Genomic DNA, 24,405 nt, shown 5'->3' on the forward strand with positions numbered 1-24,405 from the left:
ATTTGGCTTCTCTGGAGAACAGTTTCCATATTCTGATGCTCAGACCAGGGCTTTTTGCTGCGAACACTGATATCACTACTTGGTTTGGCTTCTCTGAAGAACACTTACCTTACTCTGATACTCAGATCAGGGCTCTCTGCTGTGAAGGTGGTACACACCCAGTGCTCAGTGGAAGCCGACTCTCGTGTCAATCTTACTGGGGGCGGGTCGGCCGACCTGCAGTGCTTTAGCGCGGGCCGGTACCTCTGGATAGAACGGCACCGTACACGAAAAACGGACCACGGCATCGGCTTCTCCATGATGGCGCCGTTCTATCGGTGTGTTAAATTCAAGAGGATGTACCTGGTGGTACATCCTCTTTAGAATCGCTTGTACTATTTATAGTTATTGTTTTCAGAAAAATGACCCTGAAATGACAGCAACGCTTTAAAACTAGTTCAGTGAAGCTGCTGCCAGATGTCCAGGCTCCAGCATCAGGAAGGGGGCGCTCTGTACTCAGGGCCGTCTTAACAGCATTATGGGCCCCTGGGCAGAGGTGCGAATTGGGCCCCACCCCCCGCGGCCGCCGCCATCAAAACCCCCCCATCTTTGCAACCCCGCCCCTAGCCAGTACAATTACGTACAATAAAAAATACTAATTATTGTTAACATAAACTTTAATTCACAATACAGTCTTTCAGCAGCGCAAAAACAAAAAATAACCGTGCGTGCGTGCCGCACCAAACCAGACCAGGTTGGCTTCAAAGTATCCAAAAAACGCAATGGAGACAGCACTTCCAACAGCAATCTGCAGGGTTTATTGTCACACCAGTGCAACATGTCTCATCTATACAGAATACAGGGAAACAACATGGTTCATATATAATATAATAGTCATGTTGTTGCCCCTCTGTCTATATGAGACATGTTGTTTTGCCCTTCTCTATATATATGCCAGATAACAAGCAACAAATATTACCACCGCATACTGACTAACACCACCGCTGCTACTGACTAATCCACTGTACACAGATCACTATCACCTCATCCAGTCATATAGAGGTACCCAGCTCTACACAGGTTCTGTACACCATATACATTACAGTGCAGATACATCAAGTGACTCACATGAGACGTCTTCTCTGATCGGAGTTCTTCCCTTTTCATCTTCTTTTCCATTTGCCCTGTGCCGTTATGAGAACTTCTCCGAGCCACGAATCCACAGAATCTGCCAGACAGACATATTAGGCTCCACACTCTGTCACCATCCTCATCTCTCTACACACTGCACATCTGTATTGGCCCCTTATAGATAGCTCCCCCTGTATTACCCCCTTATAGATGGCTCCCTCGTATTCCCCCCTTATAGATGGCTCCCCCCTGTTACCCCCCCCCTTGTATAGATGGCTCCCCCCTGTATCCCCCCCTATAGATGGCTCCCCCCTGTATCCCCCCCGTATCCCCCCCTAATATAGATGGCTCCCACCTGTATCCCCCCTTATAGATGGCTCCCCCCCTTGTATAGATGGCTCCCCCCTGTATCCCCCCCTATAGATGGCTCCCCCCTGTATCCCCCCCCCTCTCGTATAGATGGCTCCCCCCTGTATCCCCCCCTATAGATGGCTCCCCCCTGTATTCCCCCTATAGATGGCTCCCCCCTGTATCCCCCCCTATAGATGGCTCCCCCCTGTATTCCCCCTATAGATGGCTCCCCCCTGTATCCCCCCTATAGATGGCTCCCCCCTGTATCCCCCCCTATAGATGGCTCCCCCCTGTATCCCCCCTATAGATGGCTCCCCCCTGTATCCCCCCTATAGATGGCTCCCCCCTGTATATGGCTCCCCCCTGTATCCCCCCCTATAGATGGCTCCCCCTGTATCCCCCCTATAGATGGCTCCCCCCTGTATCCCCCCTATAGATGGCTCCCCCCTGTATCCCCCCCTATAGATGGCTCCCCCCTGTATTCCCCCTATAGATGGCTCCCCCCTGTATCCCCCCCCTATAGATGGCTCCCCCCTGTATCCCCCCCTATAGATGGCTCCCCCCTGTATCCCCCCCTATAGATGGCTCCCCCCTGTATCCCCCCCTATAGATGGCTCCCCCCTGTATCCCCCCCTATAGATGGCTCCCCCCTGTATTCCCCCCCTATAGATGGCTCCCCCCTGTATTCCCCCCCTATAGATGGCTCCCCCCTGTATTCCCCCTATAGATGGCTCCCCCCTGTATCCCCCCCTATAGATGGCTCCCCCCTGTATCCCCCCCTATAGATGGCTCCCCCCTGTATCCCCCCCTATAGATGGCTCCCCCCTGTATCCCCCCCTATAGATGGCTCCCCCCTGTATCCCCCCCTATAGATGGCTCCCCCCTGTATCCCCCCCTATAGATGGCTCCCCCCTGTATCCCCCCCTATAGATGGCTCCCCCCTGTATATGGCTCCCCCCTGTATCCCCCCCTATAGATGGCTCCCCCTGTATATGGCTCCCCCCTGTATCCCCCCCTATAGATGGCTCCCCCTGTATCCCCCCCCCCTATAGATGGCTCCCCCCTGTATATGGCTCCCCCCTTTATCCCCCCCTATAGATGGCTCCCCCCTGTATATGGCTCCCCCCTGTATCCCCCCCTATAGATGGCTCCCCCTGTATCCCCCCTATAGATGGCTCCCCCTGTATCCCCCCCTATAGATGGCTCCCCCTGTATCCCCCCCTATAGATGGCTCCCCCCTGTATATGGCTCCCCCCTGTATCCCCCCCTATAGATGGCTCCCCCCTGTATATGGCTCCCCCTGTATCCCCCCCTATAGATGGCTCCCCCTGTATCCCCCCTATAGATGGCTCCCCCTGTATCCCCCCCTATAGATGGCTCCCCCTGTACCCCCCCTATAGATGGCTCCCCCTGTACCCCCCCTATAGATGGCTCCCCCTGTACCCCCCCTATAGATGGCTCCCCCTGTACCCCCCCTATAGATGGCTCCCCCTGTACCCCCCCTATAGATGGCTCCCCCTGTACCCCCCCTATAGATGGCTCCCCCCTGTATCCCCCCTATATCCCCCCTATAGATGGCTCCCCCCCGTATCCCCCCTATAGATGGCCCCCCCCTGTATCCCCTATAGATGGCTCCCCCGTATTCCCCCCTTATAGATGGCTCCCCCTGTATCCCCCCCTATAGATGGCTCCCCCCTGTATCCCCCCCTATAGATGGCTCCCCCCTGTATCCCCCCCTATAGATGGCTCCCCCCTGTATCCCCCCCTATAGATGGCTCCCCCCTGTATCCCCCCTATAGATGGCTCCCCCTTATTCCCCCCCTATAGATGGCTCCCCCCTGTATCCCCCTATAGATGGCTCCCCCCTATGGATGGCTCCCCCGTATTCCCCCCTTATAGATGGCTCCCCCCTGTATCCCCCCTATAGATGGCTCCCCCTTATTCCCCCCCTATAGATGGCTCCCCCCTGTATCCCCCCTATAGATGGCTCCCCCCTATGGATGGCTCCCCCGTATTCCCCCCCTATAGATGGCTCCCCCTGTATCCCCCCTATAGATGGCTCCCCCTGTATCCCCCCCTATAGATGGCTCCCCCCTGTATCCCCCCCTATAGATGGCTCCCCCCTGTATCCCCCCCTATAGAGGGCTCCCCCCTGTATCCCCCCTATAGATGGCTCCCCCTGTATCACCCCCTTATAGATGGCTCCCCCTGTATCCCCCCCTATAGATGGCTCCCCCCTGTATCCCCCCCTATAGATGGCTCCCCCCTGTATCCCCCCCTATAGATGGCTCCCCCCTGTATCCCCCCCTATAGATGGCTCCCCCCTGTATCCCCCCTATAGATGGCTCCCCCCTGTATCCCCCCCTATAGATGGCTCCCCCCTGTATCCCCCCCTATAGATGGCTCCCCCCTGTATCCCCCCTATAGATGGCTCCCCCCTGTATCCCCCCTGTATCCCCCCTATAGATGGCTCCCCCCTGTATCCCCCCTATAGATGGCTCCCCCTGTATCACCCCCTTATAGATGGCTCCCCCCTGTATCCCCCCCTATAGATGGCTCCCCCCTGTATCCCCCCTATAGATGGCTCCCCCCTGTATCCCCCCTATAGATGGCTCCCCCGTATTCCCCCCTTATAGATGGCTCCCCCTGTATCCCCCCCTATAGATGGCTCCCCCGTATTCCCCCCTTATAGATGGCTCCCCCGTATCCCCCCCTTATAGATTGCTCCCCCCTGCACAGCAGATAAAAAAAACAAACACCCAACTCACCTACCAGCGCTCCCCCATCGCTGCTTCCTCTCCTCTTCTGCCCCGGCTGATGCGTCGCTCCCCGGGGGATTCTCAGGGAGCGCACACATCCGGAAGCTCAGTGTGCGCCCAGGCCGGGACTTCCGGTACAGGAAACCCCAGCGACGCGCACCCCCGGGCAGCCGCCTACCATGCCCAGTGGGTAAGATGGCACTGTCTGTACTACCCCTCACTCAGTCTACCCCCTACAACTTACAGCACACACAACCTGACAGACACACTGATGATGATGATCACTCACTGTCAGTCAGTCAGCTGCTGCTGCTGCTCCTCTTCAGTCAGCCATACACCCGGCAGCCATACAGTAGCAGGATCCCTGGGCTCCTCTCATCACATGGCGGCCCCTCCGCCCCTCCCCATACACAACACTATGCAGAGCAGTGGAGGAGCTGAGGGGGCGGAGCTTCAGCGTGCTGTGCATCATGTGACTCCAGGAGGAAGAGAGGAGAGAGCATAACATCCCCGGCCAGGGGCAGCATCAGGTGACTGAGTGGGGCCCCCAGGAACAGGGGGCCCACACCTGCCTGAATGGGCCCAGTAGCCACCGCCCCCCTGCCCCCCCCCCCCCCAATTTCGCTTCTGATCTATATACATATACACACACGTGCAGTGCCAGATAGGATATATAGTGCAGTACCAGGCTGTTATCCAGCAAAGTATGGTGCTATTATACAGTCACAGTATGGCGGTATTGGTCAGGTCTGGTACGGCGGTGTTATCCAGTCACAGTATGGCGGTGTTATCCAGTCACAGTATGGCGGTATTGGTCAGGTCTGGTATGGCGGTGTTATCCAGTCACAGTATGGCGGTATTGGTCAGGTCTAGTATGGCGGTGTTATCCAGTCACAGTATGGCGGTATTGGTCAGGTCTGGCATGGCAGTGTTATCCAGTCACAGTATGGCGGTATTGGTCAGGTCTGGTGCGGTGGTGTTATCCAGTCACAGTATGGCGGTATTGGTCAGGTCTGGTATGGCGGTGTTATCCAGTCACAGTATGGCAGTATTGGTCAGGTCTGGTATGTCGGTGTTATCCAGTCACAGTATGGTGGTATTGGTCAGGTCTGGTATGGCAGTGTCATCCAGTCACAGTATGGTGGTATTGGTCAGGTCTGGTATGGCGGTGTTATCCAGTCACAGTATGGCGGTATTGGTCAGGTCTGGTATGGCGGTTTTTCCAGACACAGTATGGCGGTATTGGTCAGGTCTGGTATGGCTGTATATGTTAAATGAGCATTGTCTGAAGCTTTTACCTACCAATCATATGACGAGAATCACTACAGGCAATATGCAGATCATTTAATGTGCCAACTTGTTTATATATTTAAAAAATTTTAAAATCACGTAGAAAAAAAAAAAAGATTTAGCCAATGTATGTGGCCGAAACTACACATTCATTTCTTCCCCAGTAGCTGGGAAGTGGGGGGGGGCCCTCTTGGAAAGTTTGCTATGGGGCCCAGCCATTTTTAGTTATGCCCCTGATCTGCAGGGGGGTATACCTGGCTACAAGCATATCTGGCTACATGAGGTGGGGCTTATCATGCTACATCAGGGCATATCTTCATATCTGGTTGCGAGGGGAGGGCATACTTTGCTATAATTGGCAATATTTGGCTGCAGGAGTTACATCTTGCTACAAGGGGCATACAGTATATCTGCAGGGGTGTATACCTGGCTACAAGGGGCATATATTGCTGCAGTGGGCACATCTGAATATAAGGATGCATATCTGGCTACAAGAAGCATTGCCTTGAGCTATAAGAGACATATCTGGTTACAGGGGGCACTATTATTGTGGAAGGGGCATTATTAATGGCCACAGAGGGCACTATATCTGACTATAGGTGGCATTATTACTGACTACAGGGAGCATTGTTACTGAGAAAGGGGGCATTATTATTTGAAGTTACTTGGCTATTTGGCTTCTGTAATTAGTGTAAACTAACAGTTGCAACAATACTATATAGCATACATACACACATATACACATACAGATAAAGGTGTTCTGTGTCCTAAACAGCCTCCTCCATGGGCCACTGTCCACAAGGGTATTAAAGCAAATGTCCTGATCCTTTTTCATGAATTTCCCATTTGTATAGTGATCTCATAGAGACATATCGGCCGTTCTACAGCCAGCGATGATATGATGGAGGGGTTTCTTCAGTGGGCAGATGGGTAGTTTTATGACTTTGCAATATGTGATAGACCTCAAACTCCGAAGCAAAATAAGTGACACCAAAGAAGCAAAATAAAGACAACACATTGTAATTAGGTGTCAAAAGATTGTAATTTTATTTAAAATAATATGACACCGAAAATGACCCCCAACTCACAAAGAGTCACCCTCCAGCACTCAGGCGAGGAAAAACCCCCTGTGGGGGAAACCTCGAGGGAGCCATGGCTGGAGAGTTGCCCCTCCTCTGGGCTTAGAGGGTAACACTAATATAAAATAATTTCAGAATGTGTATGTTTTATCTGGAAAAAGCAGGATAAACTGGAGAAAGGGGGCCTCACCATGGATTCATTGGGGGCTAATGTCAACCCTACCACTGATAGCATAAGTGGGTGAGTAGCTCTCTCCCTCTTGTCCCATCTGGCACAAATGAATCTTGAAGACAAATTCATCTAATTTGTTTATAGATGTTAGTGGTGCCTCCTGCAGACTCTTGTATATCACGCTAGGTGTTAAGGGAGTGTTTTCCTCTAGTTACTGATCTTACAGGGGGTCTTGTCCTTCCCCAATATGAGGCAAATAAATCCTCCTGATGTTATGGGCCCCTAATTTGCCTCTAGATGTTAAAAGGGGTTATCTGGGGAGCTGAAAAGATATTTCCACCATTACCAGCATCTCACTTCCAGTTCGGACTCATCTCATTCCAACATCTTCTGACCTGGCAAAGGTCTGAGACAGTAGATCAGGTACTATGGTGTGATCACCACATGTGGGTGAAACTCACCGCCAGCAGTGGTCAATGTACGCGCAATGTTGTGATGACATCGGCAACATTGTTTGTACATTGACCGCCACTGGTTCCACCCGCATGTGGCAATCACAACAAAGTACCTGGCCCACTGTCTCAGGCCGCCTCCGTTTTGCCAGGTAAGAAGGTGCTAGTGTGAGAGGAGATCAAACCAGAAGTGAGAAGCCAGCGAGGAAGGAAACGCCTTTTTAGTTACCTAGATAACCCCTTTAAGGGCACCTCCTCCAGACACTCTAGGTGTTCTTAGAGTCTAGTCCTCCTATTTTTGATTGTAAAGGGGGCTCCTCCTTCCCCCGTGTGAGGCAAATAAATCCTCCTGATGTTACGGCCCCTAATTTGCCTCTAGATGTTAAAAGGGGTTATCTGGGGAGCTGAAAAGATATTTCCACCATTACCAGCATCTCACTTCCAGATCAGACTCATCTGATTCCAACATCTTCTGACCTGGCAAAGGTCTGAGACAGTAGATCAGGTACTATGGTGTGATCACCACATGTGGGTGAAACTCACCGCAAGCAGTGGTCAATGTACGCGCAATGTTGTGATGACATCGGCAACATTGTTTGTACATTGGCCGCCATTGGTTTCACCCGCATGTGGCAATCGCAACAAAGTACCTGGCCCACTGTCTCAGGCCGCCTCCGTTTTGCCAGGTAAGAAGGTGTTGATGTGAGAGGAGACCAAACCAGAAGTGAGAAGCCAGCGAGGAAGGAAACGCCTTTTTAGTTACCTAGATAACCCCTTTAAGGGCACCTCCTCCAGACCCCTCTAGGTGTTGTGAGAGTCTACTCCTCCTATCTCTGATGGTAAAAGGGGGCTCCTCCTTCCTCCATATGTGGTAAATAAATCCTCCTGATGTTATTGGCGCCCCATTTACCACTTGATGTTAAAAGGGGTTATCTGGGGAGCTGAAAAGACATTTCCACCATTACCAGCATCTCACTTCCAGTTCGGACTCATCTCATTCCAACATCTTCTGACCTGGCAAAGGTCTGAGACAGTAGATCAGGTACTATGGTGTGATCACCACATGTGGGTGAAACTCGCCGCCAGCAGTGGTCAATGTACACGCAATGTTGTGATGACATCGGCAACATTGTTTGTACATTGTCCGCCACTGGTTTCACCCGCATGCAACAATCGCAACAAAGTACCTGGCCCACTGTCTCAGGCCGCCTCCGTTTTGCCAGGTAAGAAGGTGTTAGTGTGAGAGGAGACCAAACCAGAAGTGAGAAGCCAGGGAGGAAGGAAACGCCTTTTTAGTTTCCTAGATAACCCCTTTAAGGGCACCTCCTCCAGACCCCTCTAGGTGTTGTGAGTGTCTATTCCTCCTATCTCTGATGGTAAAAGGGGGCTCCTCCTCCCCCATGTGTGGTAAATGTATCCTCCGGATGTTATTGGCGTCCCATTTACCACTTGATGTTCCGGACGCCTCCTCCTCCAGACAGCTCCAGATGGTCGGGTGTCTTCTCCTCACTCTGGCGGGCCGGTGTTATCTAGATAGGATATATAACAAGCAATGTGTTAATAATGACAGGTTACATATATAGGCTCCATATGAATATACAGTCAGGATAAAAGTGATCTGAGGTGTGATGGGATTTTGGGTACTCACCTTTACTCCTCCTTGGTGGCGCAGCAGCAGCAGAACAGCGCCCGCAGTCTATAAGGGAAAGAGAAAAACCAGCATGACTTTCCTGAGATCAGACCCGTCAGCAGTGATGGGGAATAGACATTACACTGGAGAGAGGGGACTCAGTGCTATCCTAGTGGGGGAGATACAGGCGGCACCATGTCACTTGTATGTCTGTATTATGGACATGAGGCCTTTCGTGGTTATTATATGTGACTGATAATATAATATATAGTGATGACATGAGGATATACAGTGCAGCAATAGAGGAGTGTTATCATGTAAGTGTATCATCCCTTATATTTACCTGGATAAGATGGATCTCCTTCTGCTGCTGCTTCTGCCGAGGAGAAATGACCAAGAAATGGAGGGAAATCAATGGTTAGTGTAAGGAAACCAGAATTGCTGAGCACATTATATAGAAACAATGCTCTTTTACCAGCTCTATTCACACCTGCAGTAATATACTGTTCACCATTACACACAATAGAAATTAGACTCCACCTGCAAATAGAGCCCCCCCCCCCCCCTCTCTATATACAGGATGGTACATAACAATTCCTTGCTTCACAATGTTATAAGTTTTGTTTCATTACCTGGGGATCTCCATGGCCGTCCCTTTGTCCTCGTCGTCGTCCTCTTCTTCTCTGTGTATAGAACGTAAATCATCTCATATATAAATATATTCTTATATTACACATTAAATATTTTATTGTAAAGAAGGTGATTGCAATAGTAATGTAGTGAGCTGTACATTGCTCTATACAATGACCATATAGTACTGTATATTACGGGTACAGCCAGCTAAAGTATAAAGTGTATGGGGACCTTAACAACTATGTCACAGTGTCAGCAGTTTGTAATGTGAATAAATGCTGTTATAATAAATAGAAAAATATGATTCTCTGTCTAACAACAGCGCTTCCTATCCTGCCCTCCTGCCGCTTCTCTCTCTATACAGAATGGGAAAAAAATAAACATGTATTCACAATTTCACAATACTATAAGCTTTGAGCCCTCACCTGGGGATGTCCGCAGCCGCGTCATCTTCCTCATCGGCGCCGATTTCACTGTGTAGAGAACATAAACAAGCTTGTATATATATATATATATATATATATATATATATATACACACATCCTGTCTTCCTGCTGCTCCTCTCTCTATACAGTATGGTAAAAAATATAATGAACATGTATTCACAATACTATAAGCTGTGAGCCCTCACCTGGAAATGTCCGCAGCCGCGTCCGCTTCCTCGTCGTCGTCGATTTCACTGTGTAGAGAACATATACCAGTGTGTGTATGTATGTATGTATGTATATATATATATATAAATATATATATATATACACACACACACACACATCTGGTCTTCCTGCCGCTTCTCTCTCTCTATACAGTATGGGGAAAAAAATGAATATGTATTCACAATACTATAAGCTTTGAGCCCTCACCTGGGGATGTCCGCAGCCGCATCATCTTCATCCTCTTCGTCAGTCTCACTGTATAGAACATAAACCAGCTTGTGTGTATAAATATTTATAGACATTTATTAGGACCGGTGTAAATCCAGCAGGACCTGTACCTACCACAAGGCAGCTGCAGAAATCTACAAGTGCTCCGCAGCAGGTGTAGGTTTCTGCCCTGATTTTTTCCTGTCTTTCAGCATAAACCATGATAAATTAGTAGCAGATGGAGGCCACAGCTTTTTGTGCCCCTTTCCCAGGGCTGCACATATATAAAAGCCCTATACCACTGAACGATTATCGGCCGTATTCGGCCAATATTGGCTGCTACGGCTGATAATCGTCCCATGGAATAGAAAGCAAAGGTCAGCGACATTGTTTAGGTCAGCTGATCGTTGCGTCGTTTGTCTTTCAAACATGTTGGAAAACAAACAAACAGAATAACAGCGATATGCTGCCGTCGCACCATGGAACAGGAGTAGTGGCAGCAGAACGCAACTATCTGCTATGGGCTGCCCGGACGATCTAGCAATCACCCGGGCAGCCGCCCCCCCCCCCCCCCCCCCCATGCAGCTCCCCGCGCTGACAGCTCTCGTTTGCTCCTCTGCATTGCCCCGTGGAATAGGAGCTTAAATCTGCCCCATAGTTTTTGGGGATGTGTAAATATACTTAGGTGAGTTTGGGGCTGAAAACACAGATATAAATGAATATTGTCAGTCTATATCATGTAGATGGATGATCGTATCTCCGCTGCTTCTTCATACTTACACGATGGTCTCCAGGCTCGGGATCCAACCGTGCAGCGGGTACTTGTCGTCTCTATAACAGAGAACATAGGGTTGGTTAGGATGATTGTTACTTGGTCCCATTTGAAACTTTCCGAAAATATTATTTATTATGACATCTCAATAAGAACATGACTTCCATCACTGATATTTATTAACCCCTTGTCGTCACTGCCAGCCGTCCCTTAAAGGGTATGTGCACATTGAGGAATAGATAAGGAATTTGAAGCAGGATCCACTCTTAAGGTGCGTTCACACTATGAAATCTGTGCGGATAACCCGCCGCATATTCTGCCGCTCGACCCCCATCACTGTCCGTGTCATCCCCGAAAGAATTGACATGTCATTCTGGGCCACATATGATCGCTTTTTATTCTATGCTTTTATGGGGTGAAGCAAGTTTAAAAAAAAAAAAAACATTGTAAAAATGATTTTTTTTTTTTTTTTTTGCTGTTTTAATGTCGTGTAATTACCTGAATATCCACGGGGCGTCCATCACGGCCATCCTCCACCTATTACATAATTAAAAAATAAATAATTGCATATTATAAAGGGGATATTAGTCAGTCCTCCAGGTGCTGCATGTTGGGGGAGGTTTTATAGAAACATGTACATTGGAAATCCACTGGCCCAGATTTATTAGACCAGATGATCTGACTATAAATGCGCTGTTAGCACTGGGCATTTGGGTTGGAATGTTTTTGTGACAATTTTGCACAAAATCTTGGTTAAACTATGTATAATGTATATTATGTGAGTTCACCTTTAAAAAAAAAAAAAAGTCTTCTTACTTTTTTATATTAAACCAATGGACATTATTTAAAGGGGTTATCCAGCGCTACAAAAACATGGCCACTTTTCCCCCTACTGTTGTCTCCAGTTCTGGTGTGGTTTGCAATTAAGCTCCATTTACTTCAATGGAACTGAGTTTCAAAACCCCAACCAATCTGGAGACAACAGTAGCGCTGGATAACCCCTTTAAAATACCCAAGGGGATGTTGCTAGGCCTGAGATCCCTCCTGTGTACCTGTAAGTGTCTTATAGATGTGGCCTAACCTGTAAGGTGCCACTGCTTCCCTAGCTCCAATCCAAAGCCAGGAGTGGATCCGACAGGTAGGAGACATATAAGCGATTCCCTTATTGTACCCATTACTTTCAATCCACTTCTGGTTTTGGCTCAAAAACTGCAATGGTAGCTTTCCAAAAAAAATGGCATGTGTAAATCCAGCTTCAAAGAGAAACCAGAGAATCACATGCTCTGCTATGGGGAAAAACACCACAAAAATAAGACACAAGAAAAACACATCATTTAAACGAAATGCTGCAAGGTTTGCTAGAAAACAATGGAAGTAATGTAACATTAAAGGGGTAGTTCAGCAAAAAAAAAAAAAAAAGTTCTTTCAAATCAACTGGTGCCAGAAAATGCCAGAGATTTGTAATCTATAAAAAATATAAAAAAATCTCAAGTCTGCCATTACTTATCAGCTGCTATATGTCCTGCATGATGTGGTGTTTGCTTACTAGTCTGGAGAGCAGGAGAGGTTTTCTATGGGGATTTGCTGCTGCTCTGGACAGTTCATGACATGGACAGAGGTGGCAGCAGAGAGCCCTGTGTCAGATTGGAAAGAATACACCACTTCATGCAGGACATACAGCAGCTGATAAGTACTGGAAGAGTTGAGATTTTTAAGTAAATTACAAATCTCTGGCACTCTGTGGCACCTGTTGACTTGAAAGAATTTATCTTTATTTTTCAGCAGAATTACCCCTTTAAAAAAAAGAAAGCTCCGAATGCTGTTTTTCATAGGTTTGTTTTTTAATACGTGATCCCCCTGCGAACATGCCTATGTGACTGATTATATTACTATAATATATTTTATTATGAGATACTTACTCCAAATCCTCCAGACGCTCATCGATGTCGTCGCTGCTGTTGGTGATAGAATAGAGAAGATGGTGAGAACCAAACACACATTAGAGACATCAGTTTTCTGGCAGAACTTCACCAATAAGAAGGGAGTAGAAAGGAAAGTTCAGCAAACAGTTTTTTTTCTTTCAAACCAGCTGGTGCCAGAAAAGTGCCAAAGATTTATAGATTGGTAATTTACTTCCATTAAAAAATTCCAGTTCCTCCATTACTTATCAGCTGCTGAATGTCCTGCAGGAAGTGGTATTCTTTCCAGTCTGGACAGCAGGAAAGGTTTTCTAGGACATACAGCAGCTGATAACTATTGGAGATTTTTTAATAGAAGTAAATTACAAATCTCTGGCACTTTCTGGCAACAGTTGATTTGAAAGATTTTTTTTGCTGAAATACCCCTTTAAAAAAATAAAAATAGAAAATCTCCTAACACTGTAACTTTAATAGGCTTGTTGTTTAAGACGAGACTATGAGATACTTACTCCCAATCATCTGAATCCTCCGCGATGTCGTCAATGTCGCTGCTGTTAGTAATAGAATAGAGAAGATAGTGAAAACCTAAGACACATTAGAGACATCAGTGATGATCGGGGTCTATAGGGGAGGAATTATAGGGTCACAAGTTTTACATTTTTAGTTTTACATTTAAATAAAATGCTTCAAATTTTGCTAGAAAAAATACAACTAATGTAAAATTAAAGGGATAATTCAGCAAAAAAAGTTTTTCTTTCAAACAGGCTATCAAGGATTTGCTACTGCTCTGGGTAGTTCTTGTCCCAGACTTAGATGTCAGAGAGCAACAGACTGGAAAGAATACACCATTTCCTGCAGAACCTACAGCTGCTGAGAAGTACTGGGAATGTTTTTAACAGAAGTGAATTACAAATCTTTGGCACTTTCTGGCTACAGCTAATTTGAAAGAATTTTTTTGCTGAATTACCCCTTTAAAAAAAACTCCTAACACTAATTTTCATAGACTTGTTGTTTAAGATGAGACTATGAGATACTTACTCCCAATCCTCCTCTGTGTCGTCCTCGCTCCTGTTAGTGATAGAATAGAGAAAATAGTGAAAACCAGACACACATTAGAGACATCAGTTTTCTGGCAGAACTCCGGCGCGGGGGTATTTTTCAGATACGGCCGGGGAGGGGGTGGTTTTGGACGGCGGAGGTAACTTACCTCCCCGGTTCCAGCGCCGGGTTGCGCCACCCTGAACACCCGTCCCGCGCCCGCTTCCTGGTGTGATCTGCCGCATGAGACGTGACGTCTCCAAGCAGCTCAGCCATTCAGCGGCCGAGGCGGGACTCCGCTACAGTTGCTGAATATGTGAGCTGCTTGGAGACGTCACGTCTCATGCGGCAGCTCACACCAGGAAGCGGCCCGTGGGACGGGTGTACGGGGCGGCGCGATCCGAGACCCGGCGCTGGAACCGGGGAGGTAAGTGACCTCCGCCGTCCATAACCACCCCCTACACGGCCGTATCTAAAAAAATACCCACGCGCCGGAGTACCCCTTTAATAAGAGACAATAATGATATTTAGAAACATCTTCACGATGATCGGAGCCTATAGGGGAAGATGCAGTTAAAATAAATAGAAAATATGATTCTTTGAGCCCTCACCTGGGGATGTCCGCAGCCGCGTCATCTTCCTCCTCTTCGTCAGTCTCCCTGTATATAGATCAGAAACCAGCTCGTGTGTTAAATCTGCCCCATAGTTTTTGGGAATATGGGAATATACATATGTGGGTTTTTGGTGGGGAACACAGATATAAATGGACTCATATTGCGATATCATGTAGATGGATGATTATATCTCTGCTGCTTCTTCATACTTACACGATGGTCTCCAGGCTCGGGATCCAACGGTGCAGCAGGTACTTGTCGTCTCTAGAACAGAGAACATAGGGTTGGTTAGGATGATTGGTACTTGGTCCCATTTCAAACTTTCAGAAAATATTATTTATTGTGACCGCTCAATAAGAACATGAAATCCATCACGGATATTTATTAACCCCTTGTCATCACTGCTAGTTTTCCCATTAAGGGGATGTGCACATTGAGGAATAGGCCAGGAATTTAAAGTGGGATCCACTCTTAGGGTGTGTTCACACTTCAGAATCTGCACGGATAATCTCCAGTGGATTCCGCCGCTTGCCCCGGTTCGCACCCTGGGCTTCTCCACCTGTCCCATAGACTCCATTCTATGGTCAGGCGAATTCCGCCATCTGCCCAAAGAATTGACATGTCAATTCTTTGGGTGGATGGCTGAATCCCCCCTGACCATAGAATGGAGTTAATGGAACAGGAGGAGATGCGAGCAGTGGAATCCATGGCAGGTTATCCGTGCGGATTCCATAATGTGAACACACCCTAAATATCCACTTGAAATTCTTCCCATAAAATATGACTAGAGCAATGTTCCATTGTGTTTAATGGGATTTCCACTCTGTTGTTCACACAGCAGAATTTTCTGCCGCGGATCCGCCTTCCGACATAGAATTGACACGTCAATTTTTTAGGCCGATTCCACCAGGGGAATCCTATAGAAGTCAATGGGGTTTGAATTCCGCTTGAATTCTGCTCCTATTCTGCCACAGCTGAAGCAGAAAACTTTCCTCTTCACTTGCGCTGGAACGCATCTCCACCCGTGCCATAGACTGCGGTCTATGGTCGGTCAGATTCCGTCATCCAACCGAAGAATTGACAAGTCAATTCTTTGGGTGTACGGCGGAATCCACCCGACCATAGAATGGAGTCTATGGCACGGACAGAGATGTGTGCGAGCGGGGGCGAAAACTATTGTAAAAATGATGTATTTGATTTTTTAGCTGTTTAAATGTCATGTAATTACCTGAATATCCACGGGGCGTCCATCACGGCCATCTTCCACCTATTACATGATAATAAAATAATAATAATTGCATATTATAAAGGGGATATTAGTCAGTCCTCCAGGTGCTGCATGTTGGGGGAGGTTTTATAGAAACATGTACATTGGAAATCCACTGGCCCAGATTTATTATACCAGATGATCTGACTATAAATGCGCTGTACTGGGGATTTGGGATGAGATGTGAAAGTCACCGCCATCAATGATTTTGTCTACTTGGTGTTTTTCGTCACTTTGGGACCTTGGTGTGTGCTCTAGGTATGGCGTCTTTTCTTTACATATGTGTTGTGTGTTTTGTTAAGGTTTTTGTTTTTCACTTTACAGTTCATGTGATTGAGGTTGGTTTCACACAAGGCAGTTTTTTTTGGAAATCTGCCACTGTAATTTTTGAGCCAAAGTGGATCCGGCAGGTAGGAGACATATAAGCGCTTCCTTTATTGTACCCATTACTTTGATCCACTTCTGGTTTTGGCTCAAAAACTGCAATGGCAGCTTTCCAAAAAACTGCCATGTGTAAATCCAGCGTTAAAGAGAAACCAGAGAATCACATGCTCTGCTATGGGGAAAAACACCACAAAATCAGACACAAGAAAAACACATCATTTAAACCAAATGCTGCAAGGTTTGCTAGAAAACAATGGAAGTAATGTAACATGCCAGAGATTTGTAATCTATGAAAAAATGTCAAGTCTTCCATTACCTATCAGCTGCTGTATGTCCTGTATGATGTGGTGTATTCTTACTATTCTGGAGAGCAGGAGAGGTTTTCTATAGAGATTTGCTGCTGCTCTGGACAGTTCATGACATGGACAGAGGTGGCAGCAGAGAGCACTGTGTCAGACTGGAAATAATACACCACTTCCTGCAGGACATGTTGCAGCTAATAAGTACTGGAAGAGTTGAGATTTTTAAGTAAATTACTAATCTCTGGCACTCTGTGGCACCAGTTGATTTTATTTTATTTTTTCTGTTGCTGAATTACCCCTTTAAAAAAAAGAAAGCTCCAAACACTAATTTTTGTAAATTTGTTGTTTAAGATGAGACCCCCTGCAAACTTGTATGTGACTGATTATATTACTATAGTATTTTACTGTGAGATACTTACTCCAAATCCTCCAGACGCTCATCGATGTCGTCGCTGCTGTTGGTGATAGAATAGAGAAGACAGTGAGAACCAAACACACATTAGAGACATCAGTTTTCTGGCAGAACCTCACCATAAAGAAGGGAGTAGAAAGGATTGTTCAGCAAACAGTTTTTTCTTTCAAATCAGCTGGTGCCAGAAAAGTGCCAGAGATTTAGAGATTTGTAATTTACTTCCATTAAAAAATCCCAAGTCCTCCATTACTTATCAGCTGCTGAATGTCCTTCAGGAAGTGGTATTCTTTCCAGTTTGGAAAGTAGGAAAGGTTCTCTATGGGGATTTGCTTCTGTGCAGTTACTGTCCCAGACTTAGATGGCAGCAGAGAGAAACCGTGTCAGACTGGAAAGAATACACCACTTCATGCAGGACATACAGCAGCTGATAAGTATTGGAATTTTTTTTTTTTTTATAGAAGTAAATTACAAATCTCTGGCACCAGTTGATTTGAAAGAATTTTTTTTTTTGCTGAATTACCCCTTAAAAAAAAAGCTCATGACACTAATTTTTATAGGCTTGTTGTTTAAAACAAGACTATGAGATACTTACTCCCAATCGTCCGAATCCTCCTCGATGTCGTCGATGTCGCTCCTGTTAGTGATAGAATAGAGAACATAGTGAAAACCAGTAACACATTAGAGACATCAGTGATGATCGGGGTCTATAGGGGAGGAATTATAGGGTCACACAAGTTTTACATCTTCAGTAAAGATTTACTAACCCGAAATCCGATTCTCCATCTAAAGAATAAAAAATAGAAAAGTGTTAGTTTAGAAAATTGCTTTATATATTGTAGAGATACATAGATACATAGAGATATTATAGACAAAACTCACCCTCGCCGTCATCCAGTCCAGCCTGAAATAGGAAATAGAGAGAGTAAGCAGAGGCCATTGGTATATTGCTGAGCATGAGACCTCCTTCTGTGTCCATCTGACCTATGTGCTTGGATGGGACAGGGCGTAGGTGGGGGCACTATTATAGTGCTCATCCAGGATTAGACACAAAAAGAGGCGGGGTGCTGATTTTAGATATTAAATATAAAAAAATAAAAATAATTAATGTAGAGGCGGCGTGGCAAGACAGGGAGGGGACATGGCCTACTCCTGCGCCTGATTTACCATGATTTACACCAGCTCGCAGGCCTAAATCATGGCAGAAATCAACATCTGCGTAAGGCAGGCCGGATTCACTAAGAGGCGTGCGTCTCTTCGTGAATCTGTTGGGGAAATTGGTTGCAGATCCTAATGTAAGACCGGCGAGGGTCTTCATAAATGTCCCCCAGAGAGTTATAGCAACTGGGAATGTTCCCTGTGATGCACAGCTATTTGACATATTCAGTGTGCTGTCCATGGTGCTAAACACAGAACTGATCCTAAACACAAAGCAACTTTCTGTTGATAACTTTTGAACAACAAGAGAGATATTGCAAACCTGACTGTGGCAATCCATTTCTGAGACAATTCTGCTTTTTTTTTATATGCTACATGACCACCTTCCCATTGGAAAATTTTGCCATTGATCCAATATTGATCCAAATTCCCCAAACCAGCGTCACAGATGAATATAATGAAGGTAGATGAGTAATCGGTGTCTGTGGATAATTTTATTACAATCTCCATCCAGTACACATTGGGGTAATATACCGTCATATTGTATCACTCTGCTGCATAGAAAACTCTCCTATATGCTGCATACCCTATTTATGGCATAATTTGTAACTTTACTTGTCACTTTTGTTGGGGGGGGGGGGGGGGGTGATAAATGCGACAAAGATCTAACAAATCAGTCTAAGCTTTTATCTTAGATGTGGGGGGTTATGTGGGTTTTCCAGAATTAGAAAACATTGCTGATTTATTTCAAGAACAGTGCCATGCTGATCCTCAGGTGTTATGTGGTATTACAACTCACTTTTATTCACTTCACCAGAAAATGTGCTGCAATACCACAGAAATACTGAGGACAATAGTGACAATAGAGTTATCAATCTGTAAAGCAACATTAACACACAGAAATAAAACAGCGGCTGATGTTTGACACTGCCAACAACGGACAATGTTTTAACTATTTGGATTGTGTGCCTGTAATCCAAGTAACCATATACGTCTGTGTAATGTTCGACCGTCAGAATGGCCATACAATACAATGTGTGCACAGTGTGAACAACGGCCGTTGATCGCATAGAGTTCAATGCAGTGCATTGTTTTAGGACAAGAATGGCCGTTTTTTTAATTGCCAACAATGGCCGTTCTTGTCATAACAAAAATACATTGTGTGCACGTAGCCTAAAACTGAAACTAGTGTCGGCTTCCCACAGCAACCAATCACAGCTCAGGAGAATCTGTCAGGTCCATAGGTACAGAGCTGCAGACACCGGCAGAGAGGTGATAGAGAGAGAATACAAGGGAAGCCTGGGTCTTTGCTGACGGCCATTTGCAGAGTTAGGCCCCCTTCACACGTCCGGAAAAACCACCCGGATTTCCTCAGGACGTACCCTCGGACTCCCCCCCCCCAGACCTCAGGACGCACCCTCCGCCCCCCCCGGACCTCAGGACGCACCAGGTAAAAACAGATTACTGTCAGAAATCCGGATACTTTCCTGATGCCTGATCAGGATTTCCTGACAGTAAAAAAATAGCATTTTCTATGTGCTCAGTCAATTATTTCCCTAATCTACACAGCAGAAATCTGCAACATAAAATTCACAGCATAAAATCTGCAGCACACACAGTACATGTGAATGTTCCCTTAGGGTAGCTTTACACCTACCGGATCTGCAGCGGATCTCACGGACCTCAGCGAGAACCGATGCGGATCCAATACTATTAACCCCTATGATAGCACATCCCACTGTGAGTATGTGCCTTAACCCCCTGCCGCCCACAACACAGCCCCACCGCCCCCATCCTGCCCCCATCAGCCCCACCGCCCGCATCACTTCCCCCATCAGCCCCGGCGCCTGTATCCCCGGCCGCATCACTGCCCCCATCAGCCCCGGCGCCTGCATCTCCGGCGGCATCAGCCCCACCGCCCGCAGCCCCCATCAGATCCGCCGCCTGTATCCTGCAGCCCGCCGGCGAGAGCATACATTACCTGCTCGGCGGCGTGACTCTAGTGAGGCGCCCGGCTCTGGTCCCACTCAGCCGATTAGCGCACGGCAGCACTGATCGGCTGAGCGGGACCAGAGCCGGGAGCCTCACTGAAGCTGCGCTGCCGAGCAGGTAATGTATGCTCTTTGGGGCGGGCTGCAGGATGCAGGCGGTGGATCCGATGGGGGCAGCAGTGGGGCTGAAGGGGGCAGTGATGCGGCCGGGGCTGATGGGGCAGTGATGCGGCCGGGGATGTGGACGGCGGATTTGATGGGGGCAGTGATACGGCCGGGGATGCGGGTGGCGGGGATGCGTTGTGGGTGGCAGGGGGTTAAAGCACATACTCACAGTGGGATGTCAATAACGCTGCAAGTATGTGCTGTCATAGGGGTCAATGGTACTGGATCTGCAGCGGTTCTCACTGCGAATCCGCAGCGCGAGATCCGCTGCGGATCTGTAGATATGAAACTACCCTTAAAGAAAAAACAGAATGTGCTGCATTTAGGCTGGATTTCCAAAAAACTAAAACCCCAGTATTGCTGCATGGTATAGACCAGCCCCCATATGTATACTGCTTGTAGATGAATGGTGGTCTGCTCATCCTGAATGTGCAGGGTAGGAGGATGGAGATAGTAGGGAGCAGCTTTGTACCTAATAGACCCTATGTCAGGTGCACCAAACTACCCCTGCTCACTCAGGGACCTGTCAGGGCAAAAATGCTGTGTTCACACTGCACACGTGTCAGTCTGGTCTTAGGGCCAGTTCACACTGAGTAAATTTGGAGGAATTCTGTGGGGGAAGCCTCAGTGTCTCCTCTCTTCTCCACTCTCCGCTCCAAGAATTGACATGCCAATTTTTGAGCAGAGAGCAGAGGTGCGCAAGCCTTCCGATAGAGAAGCTGCTTGACACTGAGGAATTCCGCCGAATTTACTCAGTGTGAAGTGAACTCGCCCTTAGGCCGCCTTCACACGTCTGGAAAAAACATCCGGATTTCCTGATTTCTGTACCTATAGACTTTAATTAGTCACGGACACCCTTCCAGATTTTTCCGGAAGGGTGTCCGTTCTGGAAAAAATATCTGGATTTTATAGGATTTTAATGTCCTATTTTTGTCCGTAATTCCGGCCCGGACGCCCCCATAGAAGTCTATGGGAGCGCCGGAATCACGGCACTTTCCTGATTTAGATCAGGAAAGTGCCCGGGATTACGGATCGATTGAGAGCCCGCCGGCACCCCCGCAGCCCCTGGCACACACCCCCGCCGCCTGATACCACGTCACGGCGTCCAACGTCCCCCCACTGGACAGCACCGTACCGGACATCACCTGCACGCCGCCCGATCAGTCCAACCGACCCCCCACCCCCCGCCGGGCGGTCCGACGTGTCCCCCAACCGCCCCCCCCCCCCCCCCCCCGGACCGGACATCAGCTGCCCGCTGCCCGATCTAGATGCGTGAAGAAGGGAGGAACACTCCTGAAATGACCATCCGGCTGCATGGTTGCACATCTATCTGACTCCGGTGATGCAAATGGTGAACCATGAGCTCCGAGAGGAGTGAAATCGTATCCAGTAACCAGATGCGGTCCGCGTAATGAGCACTTTGGGTGATTTGTATGTTTTTACAACATTATTTGAGTTGTCTTGCAAAAGGAAGGAAAGGATACTTTCAGTAAAGCATTTTTGAAAAAGTTTTTGTTGCAAGCGTGGTGAACTTTGTATCATGATGGGAGTTGTACTTCTGCAGCCTGTGGCCATCCCGGTTGCAGAACTACAACTCTCATCATGCTCTGCTGACAGGTCATGCTGGGAGATGTACTGCTGCAGCCTGTGGCCATCCAGGTACACTAGGGGCTGTGAGGGTACCTGTCATGTATGTTGGCATACTAGACCATATTGAGAACACTTTTTTTTTTTCTCATCAGGAAATCCGGATACTTTCCTGATGACATTTGAGGCCTCCCGGTCAGGATTTCCTGACAGTAAAAACTGACACGGACGTGTGAATGGGGCCTTACAGTTTGGGGTCTACAGTATAGCAGCTATTTGGCAGTAAATGTATGTTACACCTAACAATAAATCAGAGGGCATTGTAATATATATATATTTATTTATTTTTATTTAAAGTAGTACTCCAGTCATCATGCAAAAAATAACATTTATTCTTAGAACATATCTAGCAGACAATACACAGAACCCTGCTGACATGGTGATTGTGTAATTACATATCAATAAACAGTTGTACCATGCCGGGATTGTTACAGTGCGCTCTCCTCTATTTGCGGCAAATCCGGAGCTCCATGCTGCCTCACACACGGAGAGTGACCGGCACAGTTCCTTACCGCTCACAGCGCTGTGTCTGGCGGCCGCTATAAAGGATGGCCGGGCTGCTGTGCACTGCGGGGGTCCATACCTGTGCTGCTTGACAACGTCCCGGCTCTACAGGCAGACGGGGAAGCCTCTAGGGGAATCCCCCCCCCCCATTACAGTGTGGAAGAGATGCTGCTGTGCAAGGGGTGGGCTTCTCCATCTGCCCGTAGATCTGTAGAGGGACATTGTGCACCCCCTTTGTATGTCAGCATCTCAGCAGCTGCGTAATGTGGGGAGATTTCACTGCAGGCTTCACCGTCACCCCCTCTGTGACTCTCCATCTACTGTGGCTCCCCAGCTGTTGCACAGCTACAACTCCCATTATGCCCTGGTGACATTACATGACGGGAGTTGTAGTGATGCCTCTTGGTGAGCTCCAGATTGCAGAACTACAACTCTCATCTTGTACTTTCACCACAACATAAGGATGGGGCTTGTAGTTATGCAACCAGGAGAACTCCAAGTTGGGAAACTACAACTCCCATAACGTTTTGTCCCCACAACATGATCATGGGAGTTGTACTTCTGCATCCTGGATGAATAACTACAACTTGTACCATCACCACAACATGATCATGGGAGTTGTACTTCTGCATCCTGGATGAATAACTACAACTTGTACCATCACCACAACATGAGAATGGGGCTTGTAGTTATGTAACCAGGAGAGCTTCAAGTTGCAGAACTACAAATCCCATATTGTACCATATATATATATAATATTATTATTTTTATTCAACCTTAGAGATCACACAGTAGATCCTGATCCAGTGATAGCATTGTCACATATTACTGCACATCTGGATAAAGTCTTAGGGTGCGTTCACACCTACAGGATCCGCCGCAGATCCGCAGCAGATTTGATCGTGCAGATTTGTTGCTGTGTTCAGTTATTTAAATGAAATCTGCTGCGGATCCGCAGCGGAGAATACGCTGCGGATCCGGTAAGTGTGAACGTGCCCTTAGGCCAGGCCCATGGCTTATGTGTGCTATGTGATTTCCCTCTCTACCTTATAGGAGTATATTCCTTCCTATGTCCGCAGAGGTGCTGGAGATCACATAACACACACAGTGCATGAGCCCGGCCATAGACCACAGCCACCACCCAGCAGTTATCATGGCCAACTAAGCCCCGCCCCCTGCATGGAAGATGGCAAAATGGCAGTTGGGAAATGGTTGAACATGGGGAATAAGTAACAGGGTGTGAGGTATTTATAGCTCCCCATTCTACACATCTCCTCCCATCACCACTGTCTCCTATGGGGGGGGGGGGCACCTATGTGGTCATGTGATCAGGGAGGAGTATCTACAGGTACAGATACTCCTGGACAGGACACCCCACTATGTACACAACCCCATCTCTATACAAGCATCCCACAGTGTATCCTATCTGCTATACTGGATGGGGAATTCTCACTCACATGTTCCTCGTAGATAACGGGAAAGTCCGTATCCTCCACGAACTGGTCCTCCTCGCCGTAGATGATGGTCATCTCTTCCTCCATGTCTCCAAATCTCTTCTATCACCAATCTCGCACAAATCGCCTATGTGTGTGAGAGAATAAAAGATTACATGGAGAAAACTGATTAAAAATAGAAAATAACAAAAAAAATACCAGGAGCCAATGGATGTGTGTACTTACAGTCCAACTCCTAATAAAGCTCTGAAGGGTCCGGTTTGTAAACAAATTACATCATGATTTTCAATAATCTTTATTTAAACATCTTGATACAAACACTTGTACTAACCATACAATGAACAGTCGGCCATTGGCAGGGATTATGGTGAATAAAATCTTGGTGTATGCGCTCGGCTGTAGTATTTTATTATGATTTATACTGGTATTTGATAATGTTGCTATA

General features: G+C 47.2%; 2 protein-coding genes across 2 annotated transcripts in view; both read right to left on the reverse strand.

Moving 5' to 3' along the window:
- LOC138771136 (aspartic and glutamic acid-rich protein-like) overlaps positions 1-8,701 on the reverse strand; it is an 88,518-nt gene extending 79,817 nt beyond the window's left edge. Inside the window, exon 1 of the mRNA XM_069950627.1 lies at positions 8,660-8,701. The gene's annotated coding sequence lies outside the window, so the exon portion shown is untranslated. The remainder of the gene's footprint in view (positions 1-8,659) is intronic.
- LOC138771139 (ribosome biogenesis protein BOP1 homolog) lies at positions 8,662-24,233 on the reverse strand. Its single transcript, XM_069950636.1, has 15 exons — positions 24,186-24,233; positions 23,964-24,087; positions 17,924-17,945; positions 17,809-17,827; positions 17,637-17,678; positions 17,052-17,087; positions 15,908-15,946; positions 14,893-14,943; positions 10,337-10,384; positions 10,108-10,155; positions 9,902-9,949; positions 9,476-9,526; positions 9,187-9,219; positions 8,862-8,909; positions 8,662-8,742 (listed from the first exon to the last, which is right to left on the reverse strand). The coding sequence occupies exons 2-14, from the start codon at positions 24,045-24,047 to the stop codon at positions 8,864-8,866; spliced, it is 567 nt and encodes a 188-aa protein (XP_069806737.1). The 5' UTR covers positions 24,048-24,087; positions 24,186-24,233; the 3' UTR covers positions 8,662-8,742; positions 8,862-8,863.
- Between the last annotated feature and the right edge of the window lie 172 nt (positions 24,234-24,405).

Source organism: Dendropsophus ebraccatus, chromosome 13, assembly GCF_027789765.1.
Source record: "Dendropsophus ebraccatus isolate aDenEbr1 chromosome 13, aDenEbr1.pat, whole genome shotgun sequence".
Lineage (NCBI taxonomy): Eukaryota > Metazoa > Chordata > Amphibia > Anura > Hylidae > Dendropsophus > Dendropsophus ebraccatus.